This window comes from Petaurus breviceps, unplaced genomic scaffold (assembly GCF_028583685.1).
Source record: "Petaurus breviceps papuanus isolate PSGF00001 unplaced genomic scaffold, PetGlider_PUasm1.0 90919, whole genome shotgun sequence".
Lineage (NCBI taxonomy): Eukaryota > Metazoa > Chordata > Mammalia > Diprotodontia > Petauridae > Petaurus > Petaurus breviceps.
The window spans coordinates 13,329,303-13,342,248 of record NW_027187378.1 but is presented as its reverse complement, the minus strand read 5'-3'; the positions used below and the strand labels follow the sequence as shown (position 1 = coordinate 13,342,248).

At 36.1% G+C, this 12,946-nt stretch overlaps 1 protein-coding gene across 1 annotated transcript in view; it reads right to left on the bottom strand.

Annotated features, from left to right (window-relative positions):
- The window catches only part of CFAP61 (cilia and flagella associated protein 61), a 365,072-nt gene that overhangs the window by 128,255 nt on the left and 223,871 nt on the right, over positions 1–12,946 (bottom strand). Inside the window, exon 20 of the mRNA XM_069075487.1 lies at positions 11,813–11,981. Coding sequence (XP_068931588.1) covers positions 11,813–11,981 — 169 coding nt within the window. The remainder of the gene's footprint in view (positions 1–11,812; positions 11,982–12,946) is intronic.

Below are 12,946 nucleotides of genomic sequence, written 5' to 3'. Positions count from 1 at the left end.
GGGTGGGCAGGCATCTTCCAGTGGCCAGACCTCCCTTTACTTCAGTGTAGCCTTAGGGAAATGCATAAAAACTCCACCTGGCCTCAGCACATGCCATATAATACCACTTGGCCTAGATACCACTAGGACCCCAGATCAGCACCAGGTGAGCTTTCAGACCTCTACAGCCTCCAGTTGCTAGCACCTGAGGCCCCAACATAAAAAGCCCAGGACAAGGCCCTTGGCTTCCAGCACAAGGAACTTGGGACAGTTTGTAATGTGCTTCAGCAGGAGAGCTCAATTTTAAAGGTCACAAAATAGGCAAAAAATAATGAGCAAGAAACAGAAACAAACATTGACCATGGAAAGGTACTATGGTGATGGGGAAGATCAAAACATAAACTCAGAAAGAGGACAACATTGTCAATATGCCTACTTCTGAAGCCTCAAAGGGGAATATGAATTGTTCTCAAGTACAAAAAGCCTTCTTGGAAGAACTCCAGAAAGATTTTAATAGTGAAATAAGACAAGTAGAAGAAAAATTGGGAAAAGAAATGAGAGGTATGCAAAAGAGTCAAGAGTTTGGAAAAGGAAGGAAGGACAAAAATTGACTGAAGAAAACAATTCCTTAAAAAATATATTTGTAAAATGTAAAAAAAAAAAAACTAAAAAAACAACTCCTTAAAAAGCAGAATTAACCAAATGGAAAAGGATGTACAACATCTAACTGAAGAAAATAATTCCTTAAAAACTAGAATTGGGCAAGTGGAGGCTAATGACTTTATGAGATATCAAGAATCAGTCAAAGTCAAAAGAATGAAAGAATAGAAGAAAATGTAAAATACCTCATTGGAAAAACAACTGACCTGTAAAATAGATCCAGAAGAGTTAATTTAAAAATTATTGGACTACTTGAAAGCCATGATAAAAAAGAAGTCTGGACAGCATCTTTTAAGAAATCATCAGGGCAGCTAGGTGGCACCAGCCCTGGAGTCAGAAGGATCTGAGTTCAAATCCAACCTCAGACACTTAACACAAAAACCCAGCTGTGTGACCATGGGCAAGTCACTTAACCCCAATTGCCCTACCTTTCCCCTTCCAAAAAGCACTACCTTGACATCCTAGAACCAGAGGGTAAAAGGGTCATTCATTGAAAGAATCCACCAATCACCTCCTGAAAGAGATCCTAAAATGAAAATTCTGAGAAATATATTGTAGCCAAATTCCAAAATTATTAGGTCAAGGAGAAAATACTACAAGCAACCAGAAAAAAAAACAATTTAAATATTGTGGAAACACAGTCAAGATTACACAGGACTTAACAGTTTCTAACATAAAAGATTGGAGGGCTTGGAATATGATATTCTGGAAGGCAAAGGAGCTTGGATTACAACTAAGAATCAACTACCCAGCAAAAGTGAGCATAGTATTTCAGAGAAAAAGACGAATATTCAGTGAAATAGGAGACTTGCAAGCATTCCTGATGAAAAAACCAGGACTTAACAGAAAAGTTCGTCTTCAAATATAAGACTCAAGAGAAGCATAAAAATGTAAACAGGAAAGAAAAAAAACATGTTATTCAATAAAATTAGACTGTTTACATACCTACATGAGAAGATGATACTTTTAACTCTTGAGAACTAAATCTTTATTGGGGAAGTTAGAAGAGGCATATATAGACAGAAGGTATGTGTGTAAGTTAACTTTGATGTGATGATAAAAAACCCAATTAATTAAAGGCTAAAAAAGGATTGTATTGGGAGAAGAGGAAAGAAGGAGGCAGAATAGGATAAATTACATCACATGAAGAGGTGCAAAGACCTATTACAGTAGAGTGAAAGAAGGGAGGAGGGTGTAATGGCAAGCACAGAAGTATTTTATGCCTTGTTTCAGCTATTCAATTAACACCTTGTTTCAGTTCAAGTTCCTTTTGACCCTTGTATTAAGTCTGTTAAGAAACAGAATGTGTGAGCCCCACAACTTGTAAATCTAGAACTTGTGAACTCCTGGGAAGGAGCTAATGACTATATATGGAGAGCCCCAGGGCTAGAGACAGGAAAAACTGAGAAGAGGAATCTTGTGGTGACAGAGTCAAGAAGGAGAAAACTTGTAGTATCCTGGCACTCTGTTTTTCTGCTCTGTCTGTGCTGATGTTTGTTTGTGATATTTTGTACAGAAGCCCTGGGACCTTACTGGAAGCCATGAAAGAGGATTTTCTGGTTGTATGTTTACAGAAGTCCTGGAAGAGGGTTTTGGAGGTCCTGGGACTTTACTGATGGTTTGTGCTGACCTCTTGGACATTGTGGGTCTGTTTTGATTTCTATTTTGATGATTTGTGTTGAGTTCTCAGACCTTGCTGGTGGGTCTGAGTTGTTTTCACAGGCAGATAGTGAATTGATGATGATGCTGGCAATGTTTATGAATATTACTGTGGCTCTGTCAAGCTTTGTCTTCCCCGAAACAGGAACTGTGAAGAACTTGAGGTGGACTGGATGCTGTGAACTTCAATAGGAAACAGGAACTGGACAAAGAACTGGACAAGAAGCTGGACAAGGAACTGGGAGCTGCTTACCTTTTAACTCAGGTGACAATTGGAGCTAGGACCATGGAAGAGGAACCATGGAAGCTGAGAGCGAGCTTTGAGTCAAGCTGAAAGAAGACTTTACTTGGATACTGTGTACTGAGTGAGAAGATTATGATTTACTGTGACCTGGGGTGGAGCACTTTGACTTTTGTACTTTGTGATTGAATTAAGGATTTTCTGATTGACTAAATGATTGTACTTTGTTAAAAATTATCTTGACCACTTTGGTGAAAACTATGTGGCCATTTTAGTGATAAGTCATTGTGAATGCTGTATTTTGATTTTCTGTGAATGTTTTGCTCTGATTTGTTATTGAATAAATAGAGAGTTCACTATACTGTGTAATCAGAACCTTGAAAAGATGTTCACAGCAGCAGTCCTCTGGAAAGCTGCTTGTGCATGGCTTTACAGGGGGCAAGTATTGTTTGCTTACTCTCATTGTATTTGACTCAGAGAGGGAATAACAAATGCATTCAGTTGGCTATAGGAATCTATCTTACCATATAGGTAAGTAGGAGGAGAAAGGGGAAATAAAACGGATAGGAGTAGATAGAAGGGAGGGCAGAAGGGATGGCAGAAGTAGTAGGGGAAAGGAAAAGAAAAGGGAGGGAGGCTGGTAGAAGGGAGGGCAGATTGAGGGAGGCAGTGGTCAGAAGCAAAACACTGGTGAGGAAGAAAAGGGTGAAAGGAGAGAGAAAAGTATAGATGGGGGAACATAGGATGGAGAGAAAGATACAGTTAGTAATAATAACTGAATGTGAATGGGATGAGCTCTCCCAGAAAATGGAAGCAGATAGTAAAATAGATTAAAAAACATACTCCTACAGAATGTTGTTCACAAAAAAACACATTTGAAGCAGAGAGATACATACAGAGTAAAGGTAAAAGGCTGGAGCAGAATATATTATGCTTCAGCTGAAATGAAAAAAAAAGCAGAGTAGCATTCCTGGTCTCAGACATAGCAAAATAAAAATAGATATAATTAAAAGAGATAAGAAAAAACTACATCTTCCTAAAAGGTACCATAGACAATAAAGTAATATCATTACTAAACATATATGCATCAAATGGCATAGCATCTAAATTCTTAGAGAAGTTAAATGAGTTGCAGGAACAGACTGCAAAACTATACTTGTGGGGGACCTCAACCTACCACCCCCCTCAGAACTAGATAAATCTAACCACAAAATAAACAAGAAATTAAAGGAGTGAATAGAATTTTAGAAAAGTTAGATATGATAGATTTCTGGAGAAAATTCAATGGGGATAAAAAATTTCTCAGTGGTACATAGCACCTACACAAAAACTGATCATGTATTGGGGCATAAAAACCTCAGTCTAGTGCAAAAAAGACAGAAATAGTAAATGAATCCTTCTCACATCATGACACAATAACAATTGCATGTAATAAATGGTCATGGAAAGAGAGTTAAAATTAATTGGAAACTAAATAATCTAATCCATTTAGAATGAGTGGATCAAACAACAAATCATAAAAACTTCACCAAAGATAATGACAATAATGAGACAACATACCAAAACTTATAGGATGCAGCCAAAGCAGTTCTTAAGGGAAATTTTATATCGCTAAATGCTTACATGAATAAAATAGAGAAAGAGATCAACGAATTGGGCATGCAATTAAAAAAGCCAGAAAAAGAACAAATTAAGAATCACCAACTAAATACCAATTTAGAAATTCTGAAAATCAAAGGAGAGATTAATGAGATGAATAAGGAGAGGTTAAGAAAACTGTTGAACTAATAAATAAAACTAAGAGCTGGTTTTATGAAAAAATAACTCAATACAATAGATAAATCTTTGGTTAATTTGATTTAAAAAAAAAGAAAACCGAATTATCAGCGTCAAAAATTAAAAGGGTGAATTCACCACCAACGAGGAAGAAATTAAAATGATAATTAGGAGCTATTTTGCCCAACTGTACATGCCAATAAATCTGTCAGTCTAAGTGTAATGGATGAATATTTATAAATTGCCCAAATTAACAGAAGAGGAAATAAAATACTTAACCCCATTTCAGAAAAAGTAATTGAACAAGTCATCAATGATCTCCCTAAGAAAAAACCTCCAGGGTCAGATGGTTTTACAAGTGAATTCTACCAAACATTTAAAGAACAATAAATTTCAAAACTATGTAATCTATTTGGGAAAACAGGTGAATCTTACAAAATTCTTTTTATGATACAATATGGTACTGATACCTAAACTAGGAATATACAGAAAGAAAATTATAGACCAATTTTCCCAATGATTTTTGACACAAAAGTTTTAAATAAAATATTAGCAAAGAGATTACACAAACTTATCATAAGGATAATATACTATGACCAGGTAGGATTTATACCAGGAGTGCTCAGCTGGTTCAATATTAGGAAAACCATCAGCATAATTGACCATATCCATAACAAAAGTCTTAGAAATCATATGATTGTCTCAATAGATGCAGAAAATTTTTTTGACAAAATACAGCACCCATTCCTATTAAAAATACTAGAAAGCAGAGCAGCTAGGCACAGTGAATAGAGTACCAGCCCTGGAGTCCAGAGGACCTGAGTTCAAATATAACCTCAGACACTTGACACATTTACTAGTCGTGTGACCTTGGGCAAGTCACTTAACCCCAATTACCCTATCTTCTCCCCTCCAAACAGCAAAAAAAAAATACTAGAAAGCATAGGAATAAACAGAGTTTTCCTTAAAATTATAAATATCATTTATCTAAAACCATCAGCAAACATTATATATAATGGAGATTAAGCTAGAAACATTCCCAAAGAGATTGGGGATGAATCACCACTGTTAGTCAATATTGTACTAGAAATATTAGCTTTAGCAATAAGAGAAGAAAAATAAATTGAAAGTCTTAGAATAGACAATGAGGAAACAAAACTATCACTCTCTGCAAATGATATGATGGTATACTTAGAGCATTCTAGAAGATCAACTGAAAAGCTACTTGAAATAATTAACAACTTTAACAAAGTTGTAGGACACAAAATAAACCCACATAAATCATCAGTATTTCTTTTTTGTTTTTGTTTTGTTTTTGAAGGGGGAAGGCAGGGTAATTGGGGTTAACTGACTTGCCCAAGGTCACACAGCTAGTAAATGTGTCAAGTGTCGGAGGTTGTATTTGAACTCAGGTCCTCCTGACTACAGGGCCAGTCCTCTATTCACCGTATCTCCTAGCTGCCTCCAATCATCAGTATTTCTTTATATTTTTTTTGCCTGTTGGAGGGCAATTGGGGTTAAGTGATTGCTCAAGGTTACATGGCTAGTTTGTGTGTTAAGTGTCTGAGGCCAGATTTGAACTAAGGTCCTCCTGACTCCAGGGTCGGTGCTCGTTGCACCACCTAGCTGCCCCTTTGTCATCAATATTTCTATGTAATATTAACAAAGCCCAGAAGCAAGAGATAGAAAGAGAAATTCCATTTAAAAGAACTATAATTGATATAAAATATTTGGGAGTCTTCCTGACAAGAAAAACCCAGGAACTATATAAACACAAATACAAAACACTTTTCACAGAAATAAAGTCGGACCTAATAATTGCAAAAGTATCAGTTGCTCATGGTAGGCTGAGATAATATAATAAAATGACAATTCTACCAAATTAATTTACTTATTCAGTGCCATACCAATCAAACTACCAAAAATTTATTTTAAAGAGCTAGGAAAAATAATAACAAAATTCATGTGGAAGAACAAAAGGTCCAGAATATCAAAGGAATTAATAAAAAGAAATGCAAGGGAAGGTGACCTAGCTGTACCAGATTTAAAACTGTATTATAAAGCAGGAATCATCAAACTACTTGGTACTGGCTAAGAAATAGAGTGGTAGATAGGTGGAATAGGTTAGGTACACAAGACATAATAATTATTGACTAAAGAAATCTACTTTTGATAAACCCCAAGACTCTAACTTCTGGGATAAAAACTCACTATCTGACAAAAGCTGCTGAGATAACTGGAAAATAATATGGCAGAAACTAGGGGACAACATCTTATACCATATACCAAGATAAGGTCAAAATGGGTCCATGATTTACACATAAAGGGTGATATTATAAGCAAATTAGGAGAGCAAGAAATATTTTACCTGTCAGATCTATGGCGAAGGGAAGAATAATGACAAAACAAAGGATAGAGAATATTATTAAATACAAAATGGTAATTTTTATTGAATTAAATTTAAAAGGTTTTGCACAAAGCAAGCCAACACAAGTAAGATTCAAAGGAAATCAGAAAGCTGGGAAAGGGGGCAGCCAGGTGGCTCAGAGAGTAAGAGCACTGGCTCCAGTGTCGGGATGACCTGGGAATCAAATCTGGGCTCAGATACTCAGCACCACACCCAGAAATAACTGGCCGTGTAACCTTGAGCAAGTTACTTAACCCCGATTGCTTTAAAAAAAAAAGAAAGAAAGCTGGGAAACAATTTTACAGACAGTGTCTTTGATAAAGACCTCTTTTCTAAAATATAGAGAGAACTGAGTCAAATTTATAAGGATACAAATCACTCTCCAATTGATGAATGGTCAAAGGATATGAACAGGTAACTCTCAGATGAAGAAAATAAGTATCTATAGTCATATGAAAAATGCTCTAAATCACTTCCGATTAGAGAAATACAAATTAAAACAACTTAGAGGTACCAGCTCACACCAATCTAATTGGCTAATATGACAAAAAAAAGGGAAAATGATAAATGTTGGAAAAGATGTGGGAAAATTGGGACACTAATGCATTGTTGGTGGAGTTGTGAACGGATCCAACCATTCTGGAGAGCAATTTGGAACTATGCCCAAAGGGCTATAAAACTGCATATTCTTTGACCCAACAATACCACTTCCAGTTCTGTATCCTAAAGAAATCATTTAAAAGGGAAAAGAACCCACATGCACAAAAATATTTATAGCAGTTCTTTTTGCAGTGGCAAAGAATTGGAAATTGAAGGGATACCCATCCATTGGTGAATGGCTGAACAAGTTGTAGCATATGAATGTAATGGAATACTATTGTGCTATACGAAATGATGAGCAGGTGGATTTCAGAAAAATCCAGACAGACTTACATGAACTGATACTGAATGAAGTGAACAGAATCAGGAGAACATTGTACATAGTAACAGCAACAATGTACAACGACCAACTGTGATACATTTAGCTCTTCTCAGCAATGCAATGATCTAAGACAATTCCAAAAGACTCATGATGGAAAATACTATCCACATACAGAGAAAGAACTATGGAGCCTGAATGCAGATTGAAGCTCTATTTTCTACTATTTTATTCTACTATTTTCTCTCTTTTTTCCTTTCTCATGGTTTTTCCCTTTTATTCTGATTCTTCTTTCACAACATGAATAATATAGAAATATATTTAATATGATTGTGCATGCATAGCCTATATCATATTTCTTACTGTCTTGGGGAGGAGAGAGAGGGGGGAAAATTTGGAACTCAAAATCTTATAAAAGTGAATGTTGAAAACTAAAAAAAATTTAAATTAAATCGAAAAAATTAAAACAAAAGAAGAACTAGGGATTATCTAATCCAGTCTTCCCATTTTACAGATGAGAAAACTGAGTCTCAGGAATGTCAAATGATTTACCCACAGTCATACAAACTAGTGAGTGAGACAGAAGGATCTAGAAGTAAGCTTCCTGACTCTTAAACTAGGTTCTTTCCAGATTACATCATCCTGTTCCTTAATAATCAGTATCTTTTTTGATTCTCACTGATGACAACCCTAAGAAGTACCTTAGATTCCCAGAATCTCAGTACTGAAAAGGACCTGAGGAGCCATCTAGTCCAACCTGAACAAAAATGACTTTTTCAATACCCTAACTGGTGGTGTTCTAGAGCATTTATTCAATCAATATGACTATTGAGAGCTTACGTTTCTTTCTCTGAAGACTGCCTATCCTTTGGTTGGGGAATGGATCTAATTCTTATAAATTTGACTCAGTTCCCTATATATCTTAGAAATGACACTTTTACCAGAGAAGCTTACTGCAAAGATTGGCACTGCCCACTCCCCGCTAGAAACTCCCCTCCACCCCTGATTAAATTTCTTCTTGTTATATTTGGCAACAATGTTCTGATTCACCAAAATATTTTTCATTTTGACTGTCATTAAGCTTGTTAACTCTATATCCTAGTTTTGTGTAATCTGTAAATTTGATAATATGCCCCCCATATGTTTATCCAAATTATTGGTAAAAAAAAATTAAATAGCACAGGGTCAAGCACATGGGATATTCTACTATATATCATTTTTCAAGCTGAACTATTAATGATTTCTCTTTGGGTCCAACCAATTACCAGTCTGAATCTTTGCATCTTGTTCACAAAGTTAGCTTCACAGTCACACATACGTGTGTGTATAATATATGTATGTATATATGTATACATACATATTTAAATTTTAACAATTAGTAATATGTTCTAGAATTTTGTCAGGAATCAAAGTCAAGCTTACTGATCTATAGGTAGTTTGGGAGAATATTATTATGTTCATTTAAAGATTAAAAACCTGAGACTCAGACAGGCTAAAGGACTTGCCATGCTGCATTAGCATACGTCCTAGCACACCCAGGATGGCCTGCTAGCACAGGTTCTTTTGATCTGCTTTATAAAGGAAAGCAACCTTAAAGGGGTCAACAATCTTACTTCAATTACATTCATTGGTTCAGGGGAAAGATCAGCACCCTGAACATAGAAAAATACAGGCAGAGAAAATACAAGGAGAGAAATTAGCACAAAGACCAACAGACAGGGCTCTAATTGCCTAACATAGCAATACTGCTGTATACTTTACATACATCACTGGATCGAGGGAGCACAGACATCTAAGCAGTCAGGGGCTTTGAACATATGGCTACTCAGAGTCTCTACTAGGAAATCAAAAGATCATTCTCATAAGCAACCCCCCCAAAGCAAAATGCCAACCTCCCAGAATACATAACAAAGACCTGGCCCCCCGATTGGCTCAGAGCCAGAAGGCATGAAACCTACTTAACTCAGCACAGCTATGAATTATCTGGGTTCAAAGGAGATTAATCCTTCAGATATTTACAATTTAGCCTGAACCAGGGAAATTGAACCCCAACAACAAGAAGAAAAATAAAATAAAATCCCACCTTGCTCACACATGCTCACATGCTAAGTTAATTGTAATGTTGAGACTAGAGACTGGGTCTTTTGACTATTCCATGTTACCTCTCAATTCTTCACTGTGATTCTTTTGGCAGTTATCACACTTGTCATCATGTTCATCACCTACCTGCAAGAAGTTCCTCTACCTTTATTAATCTACTCTTATCTGTTAGGACACATCAATAAAAAATATAGGCCCTTGGATACCTAAGACACCCTCTCTGTAAACATTCTCAGTCACAAAAATCTCCATAGTCATTAGTTCTTCCTTCCACCTGAGGAAACAGAATTATATAGTCTCTTCCATATCCATTAGAGAACCCTTCTTCTTCAACCCCTCTCAACAAAAGAAAACATGACTCTTCTTTGTTAAGTTTCTTTAGTTCATGAATCCAAGAAATGAGATTTGGTTACTACGACTTTTGTTGTACCATTTTCTGCCATAATCATATCCTATTGAATCCAGAGTTAAGCCAATCAAAAGGTTTCTACTTTTCTTTCTCATATCTCTTAGCTCTTCTAATTTCTACCCCTCTAAAAATATCTATATGGGGATACAAAAGGGCTACTTTTTTTTAAAGGACTGTATCAAGAATGATATAGTTACTGGTTTCACCATTTAAGAAATGTTGTCATGTCCTAAGCAGGGTTAGGCAGAGGGGTCAAAATGGCCACCTGCAGGTAGCCAACAAAATTTCCTGATGCTTCCCAAACCAGATTAAAATGTAATTGGGAAATATTTAATGAAATAAATAAAAATACAGTACCACATAGATAATGTTAATTTGTAGTTTTCTAGGTTAATCTGCACCAGCAGGGACTCCTTTCTATTTGAATTTGTCACTAATGGACTAGTGGATAGAAAACTGGACTTAATACTCAAGAAAACCTTGGCTCAAATCCTATCATGATAGTTAGTAGCTATGAGACCATGGTCAAGACATTAATTTCTCTAAAGCTTAGGCAACTCTCTGAGACTAAGTTAGGTTACAGCATACTAGCTTAAATTTTTCAAATTATAAATTTATATTGTTAAAGGAAGCCATTCAAATATTCACAATTCTGGGGCCTGGTCACCAGATAAAAGAGAGAAAGGAAAAGAAGCAATAAAAAAAGATAAACTCCCTCATGAATTCAACTGCCCTTTCCACATCACTCTGGTTACCTTTAATTCTCATATCCTGGGGAAAAATTAAATTGGAACACTGTTGATCACTTTTCCATTTATTTTTTCCAGTTGTAAAAATGGCAAGAGCTTAATGTGCCACAAGCTAATGCCACAAGGGCAGCTGGACACACATGGGCAGATGCTCATTTCAATCAACATCCTGGCCATTTTGTCCATGCAGAACTTCTTCCAAAGTGGCAGGGAACTCTACATTGGGGAAGGATGCACAATTTGCAGAAAATAAATTGAAAGATACCCAGGGAGAAAGAAAAAGAAAGAAAGTAAAATATCTGTATGGTTAGGAGACCTCAAAAGAAAAAGAAATGTTTAAATTTCAAATATTTTTCCAGTTTATTTTTTATCCTTTTCTCAAGAAAATAACTCCATGACCTTTGAAAATTGAAACTCTTTTTTAAAAAGAATAAAAGCTATTGGTGAAAGTAGTAAAACACAAGTAATGTTTAAAGGTAAGTAAGTAATTCCTACTGGACAGGTCAGGGAGAGCAACATTATGCAGTCCAAGTGCTATAGACTTCAGCCATGCATTAACTTACCCCCAAATGCATGCCTGGTTGTGTCTGAATTCTGATATAAAGAGCAGTAAATGTTAGTCTTTTAGTCAATAGACTAAAGAATGACATTTCTCCAACTCGTTATCATTTTTATCCTTGAGCAGAATGTTTTTGTTGGAATGTGAAGAGAGGAGGGTTTCAGGATACAATTCTGGTCACGAGTATGCCTTTAAGAGTGCTTTAAAGACACAGAACAGCAGCTGTCACCATCCACAGACAAGAGGAGATGTTCTTTACATGAGGAGTGTGTGCCCTGGTAAATGGATTAATCGTTAATCATGGTAATCATCAAACATGTTGGTTTCTGCCCTACGTGCACAGTACAGCCTTACCTGGTATTGCTGCCCAGTACAGAGGATGAGGTGGTCATATGGCACTATCTTTTCATTGGAAAGGATGACGTGCTTGGCAGCTCTGTTTATGCCAATCATTTTACCAACCACAACATTAACCCAGGAACAAAGTGACATCAATGCATAATCTTTATCATTAAAACAGTGGCTGTGAAGAAAGAATATCCATAAGTGACATTTGAGCAGCTGACAGCAGGCATTAATTAGACATCTGGTGGGTTGGTTGAGGTCCCCTAGTGGTTCAAGTCTGTTTTCTTGCTGTGAGTTTACCAGAGCCCATACTAAAAGATTATTCGTTATGAAACACTTAGTTACAAATTGACATCCTCAAGCTAAAGCTAAATTATCCCTCCCAGCTTTGGACCATTCCACAAAAGGGATTTTTAAAGTAACTAATACATGTCATATACTCTTTCTTCTGCTGCTTCTCCATAACTGTGGAAAATTTCTTTTTGATTTTAAGGAGGAAAACAAGTATTTGTTAAATGCCTACTATATGCCAAGCATTTCACAAACATTATTCCATTTGATCCTAACAACAACTTTGGATGGTAGAGGGTAGGTGCTATTATTATCCTTATTTTATAGTCAAGAAAACTGAGGCAGAGAGAAGTTAAGTGACTTGCCCAGGGTCACAGAACTAATTTTTGAACTCACATCTTTCTGAGTTCCAGACCCATCATTCTATCCACTGTATCACCTAGCTGCCTCTATTTTAGATTAGAGTAATGGAAACTAGAGGAAGATAATTGCTTTGAGGAATCCCAAGGACAAAGCTCATAGTTCTAGGTTCCTTTGGGATCCAATTCTAATAGTTAATACTTCTCAAAAATTAAAAATAGAATGTAAGTTCCTCAAAGGCAGGGGATGCTTCATTTTTTTTACTGCCCATTGTCTCAGCACTATCATGTTTTAATTAATTATATAGAATAGTTATATTATAAATGGAAGAATTAGAACTTGAATCTAGACCTTGTGATTCCAAGTCCACTGTGAATTTGATTATGCCTCCAGAATAACAACAACAAAAACACAACCACTATCAGCTCTGCCACTTTCTAGACATGTGACTTTAGGGAAGCTATTCAATCTTTCTAAGGCTTAAATTCCTTG